Source organism: Muscardinus avellanarius (genome assembly GCF_963383645.1).
Source record: "Muscardinus avellanarius genome assembly, chromosome: 7".
Taxonomy (NCBI): domain Eukaryota; kingdom Metazoa; phylum Chordata; class Mammalia; order Rodentia; family Gliridae; genus Muscardinus; species Muscardinus avellanarius.
Genome location: NC_137793.1, coordinates 24477078 through 24498313, shown reverse-complemented (window position 1 = coordinate 24498313; position 21236 = coordinate 24477078). Strand labels below are relative to the sequence as shown.

Here is a 21236-nt window from a genome sequence, read left to right as displayed (position 1 = left end):
TGACAAAGGCAGGCAGGCCCTGTCTGCCTCTCCCTGGGCTTAAACTGAGAAGCAGAGCCCATCCATCCACGGCACCACAGGGCAGCCCCAGCTGACCTCTCCTTGTTCCTCCCCTTCGGAACGGACTTAAGGTCTGAAGGAAACTACAGTCCGGGGGCTGGGGTGTGGTGCCTTGCCTGTCCTTGGTTCACGTTGTCTATAATAGTAACAGTTATGATGACTGCGCCCTTCCCACCCTGATCTCATCAACCAGCTGTCAAAGCAGACCTAAGTGGTAGAGCTAGGGAATCAGCAGGAGAGAATGGGGTCACAACAAAGTCATCAGTCTGTGCCCCTGCCCCACCCTACTTGTACCCCGAGACCTGCAGCCCAGACTAGTAGTCCTGGGAGCCAGTATGATCCTGAGGCACTGCTCCAGGCCTGCTGGCCCACCAAGATGAGCATTCTTGTCTGGATGCCTTAGCCTTGGCTACATGGTCCAGAGATAACCCTTAAGGATTATGCTTGCGCCACTCCAAAGTCTGGCTGCTGCATGTTCTTTTTGTGCTAAAGGAGCCATAGGCTTGGGAGAACCAGCCGTGTCCCTTGTAAGGCTGCAGCAAGTAGCATCAAGATGAATCTTTAATTCATGCGGGTTCTTTGAGGGCAGGTCAGAGCCTCACAGTGGCAAGAGGCAGTGTTCAAGAAAGACAGAAGGGAGGCAGGTGCACACCTGGTAAAGGTGGGCTTGCTCATTCACGCTGGATCTTATTTCTATTTTAAAAAAACAAACAGGTGACCAGATAGGTGTTGTATGTGTGTGTGTGTGTGTGTGTGTGTGTGTGTGTGTGTGTGCGCATGAGAGAGAGAGAGAGAGAAAGAGAAACAGATAAGAGGATTGAACCACCCAAGGGCATTTTACCTCCAAGCTAAACCCCTAGCCCTATTTTTTTTTTTCATTTGAAAATAAAGTCTCACTGAGTTGCTAAGAGCCTTGCTAAATGGCCAAAGCTGAACCTACAATCCTCCTGTTTCAACATCCCCAAGTACTGGAATTTCAGGCATGGGCCACCTCGTCTGGCTCAGATGGATTTTTTTTTTTTTTTTTTTTGGTGGTGGTACTGGGGGTGGAACCCAGGGGCTTTCTACCTCCGGGCTATACTCCCAGACCTATTTTATATTTTATTTGGATACAGGGTCTCACTAAGTTGCTGAGAGCCTCACTAAGTAGCTGAGGCTGGCTTTGAACCTGTGCGATCCTCCTGTCTCAGCCTCCCAAGCGCAGGGATTACAAGCTTGCGCCACCACACCCAGCAGACGGATGATTTTTTAATGTCAATAATGCTCACCACCACTACCACTACATCCTCCAGCAGGGCCTGGAAGTCTACACAGTTCTACTTCTAAGCAAGAACGGAAACAAATAGCCTGGACCCTTTTCAGGGCCTTCTTACTGCGCTGTTTGCTTGTTTCTTCCATTTTTAAGGACCTGCAGGAGGTGGCTTTTCCTAAACTAATAAGGGAAGCTAAGTTGACTATTCAAACAAAAGCAAGGTGGGCCATGAGGAGGGCCAGTCTCCACGAAGGCACACCCCCACTGCCGTCCACAAAACAACTGAGGCTGCAGGAAGTAACTGCTGGTGGAATCTCCCGCAGCAGAGACTCTGCACCCCTGCTGCAGACTCCAACGTGACCATTTCAGGAGCTCTGAAAGCTGGGCAGCTAGCTCCTGGATGCTCCAACCCCTGGAAGGCTCCCGCGAAGGTCCCTCCTTCCTCCTGCCTCAGGACGGCCACGGCCAGCGGCGGTCACCCTGGCCCCCCAGCCTCCGCCCTCCCCACCCCCCCAGCGCAGCTGGGACCAGGGGAAGGACAGGGCTGCGAAGGGATGACTTGCCCGCCGGTCTCCTTTCCCCCTTCCCCCAAGCGTGTCACAAGGCGGTCCCAATAAGGCAAGCAGGGCGCCCCGCCGCGGAGACCAGAGACTGAGCGGGTGATGAAACCTCCCGGGCGCGTTACTGCAGAAGGCGCGGGCGGGGAGAGGGGCGGGGATGGGGGGGATGAGGCCTGGTACCTGGACTCACCTGTTCTCCAGGAGGGTGGAGACTGCGGGGGAGGGGCGAGGGCGTGCCCAAGGGTGCGTGCCGGGGGCGCGCGGGGGGGGGGGGCAGCTCTCGCCTCTGTACCCTCCCCCAGCCCCGCTGGACCCCGGAGCTGCGCCGTCGGATTGACAAGGCCAGGAGCAGTTCCTGTCCCCAGCCTGGCGCGAGGGAGACGTGAGCGTGCACACGTACACACACAGCGGGGGAAGAGGCGCTCCGAGCGGCGCCCAACTTTCTCCTGGCTTCCTCCAGCAGCGCAGAGAGCAGCTGGGGGCGATCTCATTCCCCGCGGGGCTCAGGGAGGGCGCTCCAGCCAGAAAACCAAGACAGAAAAAAGAGGAAGAGAATTTCCCCAGATTTGGCTTTTTATTTTTTATTTTTATTTATTTATTTTTTTTTTTTGCTTTTGTTTTATCACTTGTATTCTATGACTGAAGTGCAAAGGGAACCCGAGTGGGGCAGCAAGTACTGCTCTGGGAAAATGTTAGTATGTTTGGGGACGCCTGAAATTGCCTTTCAAGCTCTGGCCTCCGGGGCACACGAGGCGGCACAGGGGCTGACTCAGGGCTGTCGGGGCCTCCCTGCCACCTCCTGGTAATGATGCAAGCCTGGCTTGTCACCTGGACTCCCGAATCCCAGACTGGAATCTGTAGGTCTTGGGAGAGGAGCGAGACAGGGCAGCCCAGGTGTTGCGTGGTCCACCAAAAAGAGTGGGAGGGCAGGACAGCTGATCAGGCTAAAACATTTTGTGCTTCTGCTGCGGTCTCCAATCGTGGTGTGTGTGTGTGTGTGTGTGTGTGTGTGTGTGTGTGTGTGTGTGCACGAAGCATCACGACTCTAGGGATTTCCATTTGTGTTCAGTTTGCTGACTCCATCAACGTGTGTGCCCAGGTATCCGCTCCAAACTATCAGGGCCTCGGGGCTGGGAATCACTGAATTCAAAAGGTGGAAGGGGGAAACTTTCCAGGCCCGGGGCGGTGGCCAGGCAAGCCCGGGACCCGAGGACGCTGTGCCAGCGCAATACACCACCTTCCTCCCTTCTTTAACTACAATCCACTTTAGGGTGTTTTTTTTTTTTTTATTCTACCCGGCCATTGCCCCAGAGGACCCGCACGCGCGCACGCACTCCGGCCACCCTCTCACACACTCACACGCTTGCAGAAGCGTGGCGGCCGCCAGGTCTGCAACTTTGTGCGCTCCCAGCGGCGCCGGCTTCCTCCTGTAGTATTTGCGTGCAGGCCCCGCCTCCCGCCTGCGTTGTCAAATGGGCCGGGGTCTCGGATTGGTCCAGCCGCTGGGACAACACCTGCTCGACTCCTTCATTCAAGTGACACCAGAGCTTCCAGGGATATTTGAGGCACGATCCCTACCCTTGCTGGGCACTCGCGGCGCTGCTAACGGCCTGGTCACATGCTCTCGGGAGAGCTACGGGAGGGCGCTGGGTAACCTCTATCCGAGCCGCGGCCGAGCGGAGGAGGGAAAAGGCGAGCGAGGAGGAAGAGTGGGAGGAGGAGGGGAAGCGGCGGAGGAAGCGGAGGAGGAGGAGGAGGAGGAGGAGGAGGAGGAGGAGGAGGAGGAGGAGGAGGAGGAGGAGGAGAGCACAAAGAATCCAGGTCTCCCGGAGCGAGGTTTACACCAAGAGCCATGTGTGTCGAGCGTCTGGGCCAGTTCGTGACCCTGGCTTTGGTGTTGGCTACCTTCGACCCGGCGCAGGGGACCGACGCCACCTACCCTCCCGAAGGTCCCCAAGAACGGGGCTCACAGCAGAAAGGTCGCCTGTCCCTGCAGAACACAGGTAAATGCGTGCGCCCCTGCGCCCAGGAGCTGCTGGGAGAGAGCGCCGTGCACCCACGCCGCGTGCTCTGGGCGTTTCTCCGGGAACCGGGCGCCCACCCCGGGCGGTGCAAACTCTTGGGGTGGACTTGCAGAGAGAGGGACGCGCAAGCCAAGCGGAGGTCTGCGCCGGGCTGGAGCGCCCGGAATCTGCACGTGCTGGCAGGGTGATGAAATGGCTGGGGCTGGACTTGTTGCTGTCCTCCCTTGGGGTACAGGGGAAACCAGGCAGCGCCGGAGCTGCGGGCGCCAACCCGGAGTCCCAGGTCCTGCGCAAAGCGCACTTCTCCTCCATCCCATCGCGGCTGGCCGGTGGGAGGCACGGTTCCGGGAGAACTCGGTCCCAGCCCCGTAGCCCCGGCAGGACTGCTTCTCCCCAATCCTCAAAAGATGCCCGACATCCCAGAACTTTACAGGCAAGACAAAATGCATCGCGAACTTTTCCCCGGGAGGTGGGGGCATTGCTTTCGGGAAGGGAGGGGGTGGCCCGAAGCCTACCTCGGCGGTGCGGTTGCCATCCCCGGTTCCTGGGCAGGTCTGAAGGCGGAGAATGCCCAGACGGCAGGACGCGAGCCGCCTCTGCTCGCCAGCAATCCGCGCAGTGGAGCCGGGCGTGCGAGACTCGGGGCTGGCCCTTCTGACCAGCTCAGGGGAGAAAGAGACTCTGCCTACAGCCCAGCTCCTTGGTTCTTTGCTCCCCGCCCTCTCACCCCTGCTGGATCTTAGGGGGCCCTGCGAACGCGGCTGCGGCCGCGATGGGACGTGCGTGCGCTCACCTCCCCAGCAGCAAGGCGGGAATGTCCACGGGGGGCGCCTGCAAAGAGTGAACCGAGGCCCTGACGGCGCTCCGGACCCCGCGTGGGGTCATCCCTGGCCGCTCACCTCCACGCCTGCACCTGGGGTGCCCGGCACCCTAGGACCCTCACCCACCCTTTGACCCCTCTGGGGCTTCTGAAGTTGGTGACCCTGCACAAACACACGCCCCTCGTTCTCTCGCTATATTTAATCTGAATGCGGATATTCTACTCCTATCCGCCCTTCTTCCAAAATATACTTTTCTGATGTAATTTTGTGGCCGGTTTAAATCAGAAACGTGAGTAGGGGGAGGGAGGGGAGAGGCTTTGGCCGCGGCAGCCTGACAGTCAACTCCCTCTGTCTGTCCTGACAAATCGGGACCACCTTCTGCTAGGGGCGCTGTAAGCTCTGGGGCTAGGAAACTCCAGAGCATTAAGTGGTATCTCACTTAAAGGGCCCCCTAAGGATGGTGGCGGTTTACAGGCTAGCCGCATAGACTGTATCCCCAGTCGGCCTGCTCACAAGCCGCAGCTTGGCATTTTTAATGGGGATGGTCTGGAGGCGTAGCCTTAATAGGAATTTTGTTTTGATTTTTAGGTGTTGAATCATAAAGCTGAATTGAAACTGCTTTTTGGGCGCAGTCCTTTGGGGGTCAGGAAAGAAAAGACTGCTTTGATACAGATCTAAACAGAGACGTGCATTTCATTGATGAAATACAATCCTCGGCGTAAAATCATACTTTTTGTATGTGGACTTAAAAAGCTGATATAGCTTCTGCTCACCAACTAAGTATTTCCACAAATACTTTAATAACATGAAATGGATGGGGGAGGGTAAGAAAATTACTCAGACTTCTGATTGTGATGTTTGTAATTTTTTGGCTAATTTTTCCAAATATTTGCAAATATTGATATTTTCCATGAGTAGTATTAAGTTAGGAAAATTTTCTCCCTGCATCTTTAGCTCTAAAATGTCATCACTAACCCCCCCACACACCCCTTAAATTTTCTTTTAGTCCTTGTTTTTATTTCAGCTGGGCCCTCTGCATTCCCCAGCCTGGCTGAGAGTTTCGTATATATTTGTATGTAATTTTCATTTTAGCGGAGATCCAACACTGTTTGGTCAACGCTGGCGATGTGGGGTGTGGCGTGTTTGAATGTTTCGAGAACAACTCTTGTGAAATCCGGGGCTTACATGGGATTTGCATGACCTTTCTGCACAACGCTGGAAAATTTGATGCCCAGGTAAAACCACGTAGACTTTTAAGAATACTTTGGGCTCCCATAGGGTGATTGAAACGTTGGCTGGAAGCCAGACATGGTGGCACATGTCTGTCATCCTAGTACTTGGGAGGTTGAAACAGGAGGATCCCAGGTTTGAGACCAGCCTCAGCAGTAGCAAAATTGTCAGCAACCTAGTGAAACTAAAAGGGCTGGGGGAGGGCTCAAAGGTAGAATGTTCCTGGGTTCAGTCCCAGAAAAAGAGAGAGAGAGAGAGAGAGAGAGATAGATAGGGAGAGAGAGAGAGAGAGAGAGAGAGAGAGAGAGAGAGAGAGAGAGAGAGAGGAGAGGAATTAAGTTGTGGCTGGAAAAACTCAACACATGTCTTTACTGTTTACTGTTCTTTCTGATATTTCAGTGCTTGCAAGGAAGCACTCCAGGTGTAGAGCAGGATGCCAGGGTCTCCCTGATGCACTGATATTCTGCTCCCTGGAACTATCATGTAGGCTAAGTCCTTCTCCACTCTTAAGCTGTGTCTACACAGACCAAGGGAACAAGGTACCGAAATCACCATAAATAAACACCTTGTAAGGAGACACATTGTGTCTGACCACTCAGAACCCAGTCCCCATAGCCCATTGTATCATGTCTAGCCGGCTAAAGGGGTAAGGGAGAGGGAACTCCAATTATGCCTTCCAATAGCTTCCTTCACCTAATACAGAATTCATCATCTAGTGTATGTGTGGCCACCCGGACAACTAACTTACAGCCTCCAACAGAACAAACGTTTATTCCTTTTAAGTAGCAGATTCTTCTCTCCCAACCTGAAAAGTCACAACCATGAATAAGTCTTGAAATGCCATACTTTTTTTTTTTTTTTGCTCTATATAATAAATATGGTCAGGGCCTGACCCACTTAAGACTTCCCCAGGGCCCCAAGGGTAGAGCCAACTTGCTGCTCTGGGCAGGGCAGGAACGCAGCAAGCAACCGTATGGCTCCTCTGCCAACAGCCCAGATGCACGGTCAGGTGGCGGGTGTCATAAGGATCGCCTGCGTTTCCTCGCCGGCCCCTGTATGCTCTGCTAGAGCTCCCTGTCGTTAGACGTCATAAACATCCTCTCCCGTCTCATTGGACGAGGCCCATGGTTTAGGGATGACTCATGCCTGGACCAGTCACCGTCCACTGACATCCTGTAGAGAGCCTGGGAAACAGGGATGCTGTAGGACCGGCCGCCTGCACGGCAGAGGTTGTGAGGCAGCAAGAGGGGAAACAAAACCCAGGGAAGGAAAGAGGCAGAACTTTGAACTCCTGGGGCTCCCTAATAAAGCAGCCCTTCAGGATTAACTAGAATTAGGAAACGTAATAGGAAATCCGGAGGAAAGATGTGTATTGAAGGGCAATCCCACAGGATGTCAGGGGAGAATACCAAGAACAGGCTGCTGAAGCCTGCACATGAATTAATCTCCCCCTTTTTTTTTTCTCAACCAACAGAAATATGTTCTGAAGTTAGAGGCATCCCTTTCCACTCGATTCTCAGCACATAATTATTTAATACAATGGCACACCCTGCCCGCCATCATATTTGACTCCTACTGGAGCATCCAAGGAAAAGGGGCCATACTAGTTTTTCAGCCAGCAGACACTATCTGTAGACAGTTCAGTTGCTTCTAAAGGGAGAACCAAAATAAATGTGCTGGCTGGCTTCCCGCTTCCAACCTAAACCCAGTGACTTCCTCAACTCAGTGACTTCTAGGCCTCTCTAAAAACACAGGAGTGATCTCCCCGGTGGCAGCTCATTTCTATAATAATGGAAGGTGCAGGGATTCCTGGGTAGGTATCCCACAAGCCTCTGGGCCAGGGAGCATCAGTAAGGGAGCAAAGGCAGAGTTGGCCTCCACACCCCCAACAGCTGTCTCCTTTCTAGGATAAGCACAATCTAATGGGGTTGCCAGGAATGAGAACTGTGGGCCAGATGTATGCTTGGCTGCCGTCTGCAAAGGCAGGGGTTGAGGGGGATGGGCTGCCAGTTGGGCAGTTCAGACTCAGATGCTGCCAGGCTGGGTGCCAGGAGAGCCTTTGAGTGGCAATAATCCTAATAGTTTAAAGGAGTAGACTGGTTTTCGGGAAGGCTAAGGCTGCTCCTCCGTGGAGGATGGGAGGAGGCATTAGTTCTGAACTGGAGGCCGAGAGGGGCCAGCCATGGAGTACTCCCTGTCAGAGAGGCTCTCGGAATGGAAGGAAAGAGGGAAAGGGCGCGCTTTTGGACAAAGGGCACCTTCCACTTGGGAAAGACGCTTGGTGAGAGCCGCAGAGGAGTCATGGCCCAGTTCCCCTGGTGTTCCAGAAAAGTTGCCACCAGCAGCCAGCACAGGGCTGCCTTGAGGATAGACAGCCACGGAAGCCCCAGTTCAAGGGGAATTAAGAGTGCAGCTGGGGAGGAAGGAGGCAGATTTGTTAGTGTACAGAACCAACGTCCTTTCTGGCCCCGTGCCAGAGGTGTCCCATCACTCTGGATGCACCTTCAAAGTAGCCTATCACCTGGGAAAACCATGTCAGTCTGAGACAGAGCCTTGGGATTCCCTTGTCCAAAAGAAAGAAGAAAGAAAAGAAAATCCTACGTAAGCCCAGGAAAGATCAAGGTGCAAGTCACAGAGCCTCCTGTCTTCTGCCCCTGTCATCTCTCTCCTCTCTCCTCTCAGGGCAAGTCATTCATCAAAGACACCTTAAAGTGCAAGGCCCACGCGCTGCGGCACAGGTTCGGCTGCATAAGCCGGAAGTGCCCGGCCATTAAGGAGATGGTATTTCAGCTGCAACGAGAATGCTACCTCAAGCACGACCTGTGCTCTGCTGCGCAGGAGAACATCGGGGTCATAGTGGAGATGATCCACTTCAAGGACTTACTGCTGCATGAGTGAGTACTGCTCCCCGGGTGCCCACGGCAGGAGCGATGGGGGTCCCCCGTGCAGGGGCACCCAGTTTGAGGGACTTGCTTTTGGAAGCTGAGTTCTGGCCAAATGCACAGAGCTCTATTGACTCCCCTAGCAGTCCCCTGTCACACCGGCTTTCAAGAAAAGTGTGACTTCTGTCACCACTTCCCAAACCACAGGCATCAGATTATTTTTACTAAGCACAAAATGTGTAGATTCAAAAATACTCTTCATCTCCCCCTTCCCAAGAACCCAACAGGCCTCTGAATAGTCCACGTAGCTGGGGAGGTGTCCCGGCTGACAGCTAGAAACGTTTGCTGAGTGCCAGGCACTGTGCCAAGTGCTTTATATGAACGTTTCACCTGACCCTCATATTAGCTGCCTGGAGCATGCCCATCCTACAGACGAGAACACCAAGGCCCTGAGGTGAAGGGCACACAGCTCGTGAGGAGCAAAGCCAGGGCTGGAGTCCAGGCAGGGTAGCTCTGCTTCCAATACTCTTAAACACCCAAAACTCAGAGCAATAGTTTTTTGGTTTTTTGTTGTTTTGTTTTTCATGTCCACAGGATCTCCTTTCCCTTAGAAGGTCTGGCTCACCTCCTCTAACACATTAATGCCCTGTCAGAGAAAATGCAAAGCAAACATCAAAAATTTCAATCAGCTAGGCCAAAACAAGGAGATGGGAACTTCCCTTATTTGAAGATCTGCAACTCATAAACTTAAGACATCACATTTCTTTTTTTTTTTTTTCTTCAGTACTGAGGATGGAACCCAGGGGCATTTTACCTCCAAGTGACACCCCCAGCCTATTCTTTATTATTTACTTTTGAAAAAGGTCTCGCTGACTTGCAAAGGGCCTCACTAATAGCTGAATCTGTCCTCAAACTGCTATCCTCCTGTCTCAGCCTCCCAAATGCTGGGATTACAAGCGTGTGCCACCATGCCCGGTGACATCTCATTTCTTAAAAAGTACCCAGGCTATAGGATCCTAAATTTCGCCAAATAGCAAAGCACACCGGTAGGTATTTGTTCCCAACATGAGGTATAGCGCACAGACCCTGCAGATTCCAGTGGCCTGGCAGAGCCACCAGCTAAGCAGTCGCGTGTCTGGCGTTACCAGCATGATGGTACCGTTGTGCTTTCCACGGTGATTTATTGGGCCAAATCAATGCAATTTTATGAACTCTTGTTCTCCGGTTCCTGTCATGACCTACTCTCGGCTGTATACTACAGTCAGCTGGCCACCTGGCTCTAAGGCTCTAGGAATCTCACAATGGCCTAATAGTCTTAGGACTAGAGGACTGAGAGTGGAATTCTATAGGACGGTCCTACCCAACACACAGTGATGATGCCTTTCCCTTGACTTACACTAATGCCTTTTGAAATATTTTTTTCCAAATATCTATAAAGGAACAATAGCAACAACAACTTTTTTTTTTTTTTTGCATGGGCCAGGCCTCTGGCCAGAAACTTTCTGTGGATTAATGCATTTATCTTTCCTAACAAGACTTACCAGATAGAAATTTCTGGGCCAATTTTACAGAAGAGAAAAGCAAAGCTCAGAGCTTTAAGAATTTGCTGTGAGGTTTGATTCCTACTTTTCAACTTGGGAATTGGTGATATACAGTCATCCCTCCGAATCCCAGGTACCAAGGTCTACGGATGCTCAAATCTCGTATACAAAATGGCACAGTACTTGCATATTAGCTGTGCACGCCCTCCCCTATGCTTACAATCACCTCTAGATGACCTATAATAATATAATGTAAATGCTACATAAATCGTTATGCTGCATTGCTGAGGAAATAATATCAAGAGAAAAGAATCCGCACATGTTCGGAACAGACGCAGTTTTTCCCCCCAAATATCTTTGATGCAGAGTTGGTTGAATCCACAGATGTGGAGAGCTGTGTAAGACTGAAGCTAGTTGTCAGGAACAAGCCAGCTGTCAGAACTCAACCCTCCTTATTCCTGACCTATCCCTCCCACCCCTAGACCTGCTAGGGGCCTCATGGTCCCCAAATAGGGCGGGCCGTTTTCCCTTTTCTCAACTATGTTTCCAACAGGCCCAAGGCTGCCCCTGGAAGAGGCAGAGGCTTCATGGCTGAGAAAGTCCATGCAGTTTATTTGCCCCAAACCCCTCTCCTACCGCCCTCCATCAGACAAGGCTTGTTATATCATAAATCTATGATACATTTTTGGAGGATTTTTTTTGGAAGAAAGTTGTCTTTCTTCCGGGAGAACTGAAGTCGTTGAGAGTTTTTGCACAAACATACACCCTGGGTTTAAGAAGGAGGTTCAGCTCTGTGGCTTTCTAGTGTCTCCTCTGTGGTAACATAGCATGCTCTGCCAGGGACTTTTACCTCCAAAGGGTTCTCCACCTGACCAACTACACAAATACAGGACCACACCACCCCATTTCTAGCCCAATCCCATCTACCCACACTGATCAAAAACGGTGGCCTCTTTTAAGACATGCCATGTGCTTAGATCCACGTCCTCTCACCTCCCACTAAGCCAGCACCTCTGGGCAGCGGGCCCCACCAAACCCTGGCTCCGGAATCCCAATCACTTGTTCTTTTGAAGCCAGGACTATGTGGTACACCCACTTGTGCTTCAGGCTGAACTGCCTGCACTCTTTAGCTTTCTTTACCATCTTAACTGATGAAAAGATCCTATCAGTCCCCAACTACCAGAAAGGCCATTTTAGAAAGTGTAGGGCTGGTCACAAATAAGACAGTGAGAAGCCGGGCGTGGTGACGCATGCTTGTAATTTGGGAGGCTGAGACAAGAGGATCACGGTTCACGGACAGCCTCAGCTACTTAGTGAGGCCCTTTGCAACTCAGTGAGACCCTGTTTCAAAATAAAGACTAAAAAATAGGGTTGGGGATGTAGTTCAGTGGTTGAATGCCCCTGGGTTCCATCCGCCAAAAAAAAAAAAAAAAAGACAAATGAAAATCAAATTTGCTTTCTGCTTTAAAGAGGAGGAAACCAGTCACCCTGGAATCCACACCACCCGTTTCTAGCCCAGTCCCATCTACCCAGAGACCAGCACATTCAGTTAAAGCAGCTCTTTCCAAGTCTCCCCTCACCCCTTCCTGGCTACTCCATTTTCTCCTATCATCTGCCTCCCCCTAGCTGAGCCCGCCTACCTTGGCCTCTGTACACCAAATCACTGGTGCTGGCAGCCACCAATGGGCTGGAGCTTCCAGGCACATGCCTCTCCAAGTTTTGTTTTTTTGTGCGTGGGTTTTTTTTTTTTTTTAATCCTTTAGCCTTGCTGACACCCAGTTGAGTGAGCTGGACTTTATTAGACACATGCTCAGCCTGCAGCCTGAGAAGGCCCCCCGCCAGCCAGAAATGCGGCTTAGATTAGCTTGCTTCAGCGCACACGCCCCTCCTGCGGTCCGCAGCCTCCTCCCTGGGAGAGAGGGCTGACAGTGTGGGCTAGTGCTGCCTCCTGGGATTCGGGTGCTTCTTGGGGTGCAGCGGCTCATCTGGCAGATGGAGCACTCTGGGGAGAGAAGCCAGAGGCAGGCTGCATATTCCCAAAAGAGCTTCCTCTTGCTCTGAGGAAAGAAGCTTATAGAGGAGAATCAGCTTAGAATCCCCAAAAGACACTCAGTTGCTGCAAGGACTTGGCCAGCCTTGGAAGGACAGACACAGTCACGGCCTTAAGCCTCATCGCCACCTTACCAGATGCGCTCAGTGAACCGGGGCACCTGAGTCAGGTGCTAGTTTCCCGTAACCGGAAGGAAGCAAATCCGCATTAGGCTTTACTTCCCTTGTGCTGCCGGGCCCTGTTCAAGGTGGCCCAACAGTACAACACCTGATTTAGCACTTTGCCCAAATATCCAGGAGCCCTTAAAAAGCAGCTTGGACTCCATCAGCCAGAACATTCTTCCCCTTTGCTCCCTGCCCGGCCCTGGGCCTTCCCACCCTGGAAGTCCCCAAAGGCCCCTTCTCGGGCATCTTCTCCATTTTTACCTCCCCGTAGTGAGGACAGCTTCTGCAAATACATCATGAGGACTAATTAATGAAATGGCAGTAAACTACTCTACAGGCCTCAAGATATAGTCTGCTCTTTCTGCACTGGGACAATTGCTAGCTCATAAAGAAAGATGACCCGGGCTCTAACGCAGCCCTCCAGATGGGTCTAGGCTCTGTGTTAATGATCTTACCTTCCACAGTTCCGTCTCTGTCAAGGGGTGAATCAGGGCTGTGATGCCCATGGTCAGATGTATTCAGAACCTTCGGGAGCTAAGGGCTCCTTTCTAACGCTGGTTACTGGGCAAGGAATGCACCTCGGTGGTGAAGCCCTTGCCAAGCATGTATGAGGCCCTGGGTTCAGTACCCAGCAGTGCAAAAAGAAAGAATGCTATTTGGCCACATGGAGCACTTCAAACCCCTGCCCTCTTGGGGTTTGGAGTGAGAGGTTGAGAAGGCCCCGCGCATTGCTGGGGACACCTCTTACCAGATGGGCTCAGAAATGTAAAAGCCAGGCTTACAGCTCCCACCTTCTCTACACATCTCCTACCCCCTCTAGGAAACTCCAGCCATTTTCCTAAAGAATGGTCTTGGACAGCCAAAATGGGCTGAACAACCTGCTCCTGAACGGAGCAGGTTTGCTGTTCACACAGGAGCCCCTAGAGCAGCGCGTGCGCACACACACGCACCAAGTTGGCAAAGCCCAGGATGAAGGGATAGGGTGGTTAGGCAGCCACTCTCATCCCTGCCTCTACTACCCAGAAGGGGAAAACTCCATGGAAAATGACAGCCTAGAGAGGTGGTCTTTCCCCAGCCCCTCTCCACCCATTCCAGAGTCCTGCAGATACAAAGGGAAGTGCGTCCGGGAACGTCTACACATCTCCGCACGTCCCCTTCACAGCAGACAGACAGGAACAGCCCCTGGGAGCCACACTAGGGAGACGGCCCTAGAAGCGCCCCCAGGCACTTCACTAGGAACTCACAGAGGCCATTTAGGATCCCCTCCTAGAGCCCTCGACCTCCGCAGCCTCGTCTTTACTGAGAAGACACTTCTGTTAGACACTGAAGGCTTTCTACCATTATCCCAAGTTGCTGTTCCTCTGACCATGAGGCCCATCCCAACACCAGCTAGGACTCCAGCTCAGGTAGCCGGGCGTGCCCGGCTCTTCCCGCCCCCCTTCTCACGCTGCCCTGTCTGGCCCTGCTCACCTTCTGCCCCTTTACTGCCTGGTCCTCACTGCTAAGCACCTGCAAGCTGAGACGGGCCCCTTCCGCTGTGGCAAGCTCTCTCTGCACCCAGGCTGGGGGCTGAGAGCCTCGCCTGCCAGAAACTCCTCCCACGCCTGCAGTGGAGCTGGGTCCACAAGGGCCACCCAGGAAATGCCAGCCCAGGCCAGTGCTTCCTAGAATTCGAGTAAGGTTTGATGAAAGCTCTTCCACCAAACCTAGCGCTGGCTCCGTTTCTCTTCCCTCCACTGGCCAGTTCTCTCCGGCCTCTCCGGGGCTCTTCCATTCTCAGTATCTCTCCTGTTCATCTCTAGACCCTATGTGGACCTGGTGAACCTGCTGCTCACCTGTACGGAGGAGGTGAAGGAGGCCGTCACCCACAGCGTCCAGGCGCAGTGCGAGCAGAACTGGGGAGGCCTGTGCTCCATCCTGAGCTTCTGCACCTCGGCTATTCAGAGGCCGCCGACACCGCCCCCGCCAGAGCGCCGGTTCCAGGGGGACAGAGCCAGGATCTCCAGGCCCCACCACGGGGGAACAAGTCACCACTTTGCAGAGCCCAGCAGCAGGGAGTCCGGCAGAGGTGCCAAGGGTGAGCGGGGCAGCAGGAGCCACCCAAACACCCACGGCCGGGGCAGAGCCTGGAGCCAGGGCGCCCAAGGACCTTCAGGAAGCAGCGAGTGGGAGGAAGAACAATCCGAGTATTCCGACATTCGGAGGTGAAGAGAAGGACCTGGCCGTGAAATCTTCCTCCACGCCGTCCATTTTCTTACCTATGGACATTCCAAAACATTTACCATTAAAGAGGGGGGATGTCACACGCAGGATTTTGTGGGATTGTGGACTTCATGAAGGTGTATGAACAGGTGAGAGGGAGACTCCTGGGGACTCCTGGGCAGCGACGTCTCCGTGGTGCCAGGTGACGAGGGAACACGTCCCGCACTCCTGGCGACTCTCTTCTTTCCATCCGCAGAGTGTGGGTGGTGGGCTGTGGTACACTCTGTTGCGGGGAGGTGGCAGCCGCCAGGGCTGGACCACACAGGGGGCCAGGTCCCGCCCCACAGCTTCTAGGCGCTGTCTCTGGGAGGGCAGGAGCGGCTGGCGGGGGCCCCTACGGATGCAGGGGCAGGGTGGAAAGGAAGCAGGGGCCGGGCAGTGCTGGGTGCCAAACCAAACTTCAGTTTCTTGCATGGGACCTTACGGTTCAGAGCTGCTTGAGGGGGAAGAGGGAGTGTCTTTTTTTTATGTGTAATTTCTGAGCCATTGTTCTGTCTGGGGACACAGTCTGAGGGAGTGGCCCCTGTGTGTTGATATTTTAACCACTGCTTCCAATCTTAATTTCACTTTTTTATTTACCCAGTTACATCTACCTATCTGTCATCTAAATAAATGGCTTTCAAACAAAGCAACTGGGTCATTAAAACCAGCTCAAAAGGGGAAAACAACACCAACAATTCCAGCCCATTCTTTGGGGCTGAATTTTTTTTAAGTGCTATTTTTAAAGGCATCAGACAGCACTGTGCCCGCCATAAACTTGCACCCACCTGGGACAAACCTTGTCCCTGGAGGAGAACGCACGCATGCGGCGTGCGCGTGACGGGCTTCCCTTGAAATATCGCATCTCTCCTTGACCCTCAGCCAAGATCCATAGAGCCTGGACCGCGGCCCCAGGGGGCCGAGTCGGGAACCTGGCTTCTCAGCGCTAGAGGCGAGAAGAGAGAGACTAAGTGATTCCCGTCAAGGAATGCTAACCTTTAACATAAGTGGAAGAGCCTGCAGAAAATCTCTAAGGGACAGGACTTTCCAGATCCTAATTGGAAATTTAGCAACGAGGAGGGAAGTCAAAGTGGACAAAAGGCAGAGAGGAGAGGAGAGACCAAAAAACATGAGGCAGGGAAGGAGTAGGGACAGAGCTTGCAGCCGCTGAACACATCTCGCTGGCCACTTTCTTAATACGCCATCAAATTAAAGCTGAAACTGGCTGCCAGTACTCAAATAGGAGCAGTATTGTCAGGAGTGCACAGGTGTCCTGGGTCTTTCTGGAACAGGGGTCGCAAACATTTTCCAAAAGCAGCCCCAGACTCATAAACGAAAGGGCTTGGCTGTGTTCCAGTAAAATTTCATTACCAGGCACCCAGCTGGATTTGGCTCACCAGCCACAGTTTGTTGATCCCAGGGCTAGGGAGCAGGCCAAAAGTATCCTCCCTTATCTGAACACTTGTTAGTTCTCCCTGGGAGCAACCTGAGGCCAGAGACAGTAGCTCACTTTACACTTAAATGATTTATTCTAGGGAATGCCTTCACCCCAAACACAGCGAGTGTTTACATGCTCCAAATCCGATACCAAGCTCTCAAGGTCCATGTTGGAAAGGAATCACTTGGGAGCACAGTGGTACGCTAGGAGAAGCACCCAGAAAGATCTGGGGTTACAGCGAGTGGAGGAATCTGCATTGAATTCAGCTCTTCCCTTGAAGGGAGAAGGCACAGTATGCCAGGCTTTGCCATGGAGACCAATTGTAAACCAGGCTGCCGCCTGCCATAGACACAGCAATACGCCGACCGCTCTTCCTGACATCATTCAAAAGCTGAAGCAGTGACATTCACCCCCGTTGCCGGGTCAACTGTTCATTTGTTCCCCGAATCCTGAGCTGGGTGTGTAAATGTCTGCTGTGCTCACATACTGACGTCCCGTGTGTTGCTTCTATTGTAAATATTTGTCATTTGTATTTATTTTCTAAGTGCCCCCCCATCAGGCATGAAATTGCCTACTGTGTTCATTTGAACCCATTGACCAATCTCTTGTATATTTACTATGCCACTGGTGGTGGGTGGTTTTTTTCTTTTCTTTTCTAAAAGCCAGAGAAATATCATCTCTTTCTGATTAATCCTGTAATTGAAAGCCTATAGTAGTATTTTATTGCTCAGGTTCTTTTACTTAAAAAATGGCAGCACTTGTGCAATCCAAAATGTAAGCAGAGTCGTGGTTAAAAATAGCCCCTCTCCTTGGGCTTCATACTTCATACAAATTTACTCATGAGCCTTCCTTTGAGGAAGGATGTGGATCTCCAAATAAAGATACAGTGTTTATTTTGAGCTTTGCATCATAACAAGATGATCCGAACACCTCTCCTTTGTATCAATAAATAGCCCTGTTATTCTGAAATGAGAGGGCCCTGCAGAGTCAAATGCCGACACCCAAAACTAAATAAATAGAAAACGCCAGGCCAGGAACCACGGCCATGCACTTTCTCTCCTCTCTCTCTCTCTCTCTCTCTCTCTCTCTCTCTCTCTCTCTCTCTCTCTCTCTCTCTCTTTCACACACACACAGGAAATTTTAAACTCCAACTAAAAGGCATCACTAAAACATGGAAAAACAATGCTTCCAGCGGTCACTTCCTAAGGAAGAGCGGGCCGTGTGATCTCAGCAGCGGCCCCCTGTGGGCTCCCTGGGTGACTCTTATGGATCTCAGGCAACAGGACCTGTATGATGTCGCATTGCAGTATTTTTCTCCAAGCATTAATAAAGGTCTTCAATAAGTGACTTTCACTTCCGCACCGTCGTCCGAAGGGTGTTTTGACGTCCAGTGAGAAGGGGAACGGCCTCGAGTGAATTTTGACATTCAGGAGCCTCCTGGGCCTCTGTGGACATTAAGCCCACAGGTATGGAGACCAGATGAAGAGGACCCCAGACCTCTCCACCAGAGGGACCCTGTCCAAGGAACCTGCTGAACCACCCAGACAAAGAGAATTAATTCTATGCACCTGGTCTGGACACCCCACCCGAAGCCTACTTAGGTTCTCAAAGCTCATGCTAGTCTCACCCTTGAGTGTCCTTGGGGCCTGTACCCCTTCTTTCAAACTAAGCCTGTAGCAGATGCCTCCAGTATAATGGCTCGGTGGCCTGGCACATAGTGGGGAGCTCGCCACCTCCTCCCCAACCCTTCCTCACCATGGCAGAGCAGAGCTGGGGTTCCGGCTCACTGTGCTGTACACTACCGTGGGCATACCTATTATATGCCAGGCACTATCTCATCTTGATTAATGCCCACAAACAGTAGTTACCCCTGTCTTACAGGTGAAGAAACCAAGGTGTAGACTTGCCCCTAATGTGTGGACCAGTGCGTAGGGGGCCTGAACTCAAAGCCAGGTAGGGACTCTGAGCCCCACACATCTCCCCCACTCCAGGCCTAGAATCTCCACCTTCAATTTATCTCTAATTTAAACGGATCGGTATTATTCTTATTTTACACAAGGCTCAGGGCATGAATAATTATACTCCTATATTTATAGCACCAGGCCTCCGAGGAGCTCTGCTTCAGAACAGAAGGGAAAATTCATGCCCTTATCTTTTCTCTCTGCAGAGACTAAAACTGTGGTTCAGATAAGGGGGTGCAGGAGAACGCGGCATCGCGTTGCTTGCCCTCACATTTGGATGATTGTCTTGAAAAGTTCCTCTCGTGCGCCACTGAGAGAAGCTATCTGGAACACCCGGCTTTGTGTATCATCAAACTCACCCCATCTCCAGCCCCGTGTCCCCTGAGAAGCTGGCATCCCTCAAACCCTCACCACTATCAACATCTTAGAGATTCCTGGGGGCCCATTATGAGCCTCCTGCTTTGTCTGGAGATTAACAAATATTATTTCCAACCCCCATATTACAGATAAAGAAACAGGCTCAAAGACATCTTAATGTACTTAGGGCCAGTCATAAGGCCAGCCAGCTCTGGAGGCAGCATTCAAACCCTCCCTGGGCTCATTCTGCTTCACTTGACTTGTTGTCTCTTCCCAGATGTAAACACCTGGGTTAAATGCCCCTAAATGAGTTCAGAAATGTGGCTGCCTCCCCAGAAATCCTCAGGATTTCCAAACCAGTACTCCAGGAATCGCTAAGCTGTTGAAGGAAGAAGGCAAATGGGTTTCCAAACACACTGATGTTTAAGCAAAGCTCCCGAAGGGAGCCAAGGAGCGTGCCCCAAAATCTGGAGACTGAAACCTGAATTTGTTCTAAAGTCAACAAAAGAGAAAGCCCCCTGCTGAGGAGGGGACATGCCTTGGCCGGAAAACAGGATCCATGTGAATTATTTTTTATGGGCGGAGAGGAGAAGAAAGAAAACTTGGACCAGAAGTCACGCAAGGCTGCTTGCATAAGCAGCTGTATCACTCCCCAAAAAAGAACAACAAGAAGATTCACTCCCAAAGAGCACAGGGGGAAAAAGCCACCAGGCCAACTTCAGTGTATGCATGCGATGGACTCCGTCAAAACGTACCCTGCCGTTGTGCAGAACCCGATATTCACAGCACTCAGGGGCTGCAGCCCCGGTTAACAGCAGGTCAGTCTGGGCTACAACTTGGGAAAAGCAAGAAAAGGCCCTCTGAGGATTCTCAGAGGCTGGCAGTTGTTCACAAGGTGCTGAAAAGAATAGTCAGCTGGTTTCACTTTCCATCACAGTTTCTAGGGTTTTTATGGGTCTTAAGGTAAGGTGGAGCTCCCACATCAAAAGAAGAGGTATGCAAAAGAGCCTGGAGTAACTCTGCAAAGGACTGAGGCTACCAAGAGGCTTTGTTTAGAAAGAACCATCATGGGACCCTAGGATTCTGTCCCAGCTATTAGTTACAAGGTAGCAAAAATATCCCACAAAGCCTAGTAGATATAAAGCTACTAGTTTAGGTTATCCATAATTTTGTGGTTCCAAAATGGGGGAAGGGAGCCAGGTGTGGTGGCGCATGCTTGTCATCCCAGCATTCGGGAGGCTGAGACAGGAGGATCGCGGTGTGTGGACAGCCTCAGCTATTTAGTGAGGCCCTCTGCAACTCAGTGAGACCCTGTTCCAAAATAAAGAATAAAAAATAGGGCTGAGGGTGTAACTCAGAAGTAGAATGCCCCTGGGTTCTATACCCAGTACTGCAAAAAAAAAAAAAAAAAAAAAAAAGGAAAGAAAAAAGAAATGGGGAAGGGCTCAGTTGTGTGCCCTGGCCAGGACAAAGAATACTGCAGGACCCTCTTCCAAGATGGCCTCTTCAAGATGGTGCCTCTGTGGCCCTACGCACCCCCACCTTGAGCATACATTCATTTTCTACATCTCATCTCACTCCCTAAAGCACCTCAGAGCACAGCTGCCTCTGAATAGTTTCTCTTCTTCCACAGTGACTGGCTTCCCCCAAGATAGGTTAGTGGATGTAATCATGTATTCTGCAAATCCAAGCCAGGATTTTTTATTTATTTATTTTAGTACTGGGGATTGAGCCCAGGAGAACTTATTACCTCTAAGCTATCCCCACCCCCAGCCCTATTCTCTTTTTGTTTTTTGGGGGGGTTTTTGGGGGTGTACTGGAGTTCCTGGAAGCCCTTCTACCTCTGGGCTACACTCCCAGACCTATTTTTTTTTTATATTTTTATTTGGAAACAGGGTCTCTTAAGCCATTCGAACCAGCGTGATCCTCCTGTCTCCGCCTCCCAAGCGCAGGGATTACAAGCGTGTGCCACCACACCTGGCCCTCTTTTTTATTTTGAAACAGAGTCTCACTAAGTTACTAAGGCTGGCTTCAAAACTGCAATCCTCCTGCCTCAGCCTTCCCAGGTACTGGCTTTACAGATGGACACCACCACAGCTAAAGTGTGTGTGTGTTGTGTGTGTGTGTGTGTGTGTGTGTGTGTGTTACTGGGGATAGATCCTAGGGGCATTCTATCTCCGAGATATACCCCCAGCCTTATTTTTTATTCTTTATTTTGAAACAGGGTCTCACTGAATTGCAAAGGGCTTAAGTAATAGCTGAGGCTGTCCATGAACTGTAATCCTCCTGTCTCAGCCTCCCAAATGCTGAGATTACAAGCGTGCACCACCACGCCCCGCAACATGGCTAGGATTTTGATTTGACCCTTGATACTGTCAACAAAACAGGACCGAAACTTCATGGGGGCAGAGACTGTCATTTTTTGCACATAGCTATCCATCTCTCCAGCAGCCCTGCTATTGCACTGAATGAATGAATGAATGAATGAATGAATGAATGAATGAATGAATCCTCTTGTCTAAAAGAGTGCCAATATGTCAAATCAGGAAAGTTTCAGCTCACTTTAATTTCTAAGCAAATACATCCTTGTGACCTCATAAAAGGCATCCACGTGTCACAGAACCTGCGAGAGGGTGTCAACCTTGAAAACCACTG

General features: G+C 51.6%; 1 protein-coding gene across 1 annotated transcript; it reads left to right on the top strand.

Annotated features, from left to right (window-relative positions):
* Nucleotides 1–3724: 3724 nt before the first annotated feature.
* Nucleotides 3725–14792, top strand: STC2 (stanniocalcin 2; the record flags this gene model as incomplete). The annotated part of the gene is made up of 4 exons (XM_080699449.1): nt 3725–3875; nt 5810–5952; nt 8630–8841; nt 14387–14792. The coding sequence occupies 4 exons, from the start codon at nt 3725–3727 to the stop codon at nt 14790–14792; spliced, it is 912 nt and encodes a 303-aa protein (XP_080555575.1).
* Between the last annotated feature and the right edge of the window lie 6444 nt (nt 14793–21236).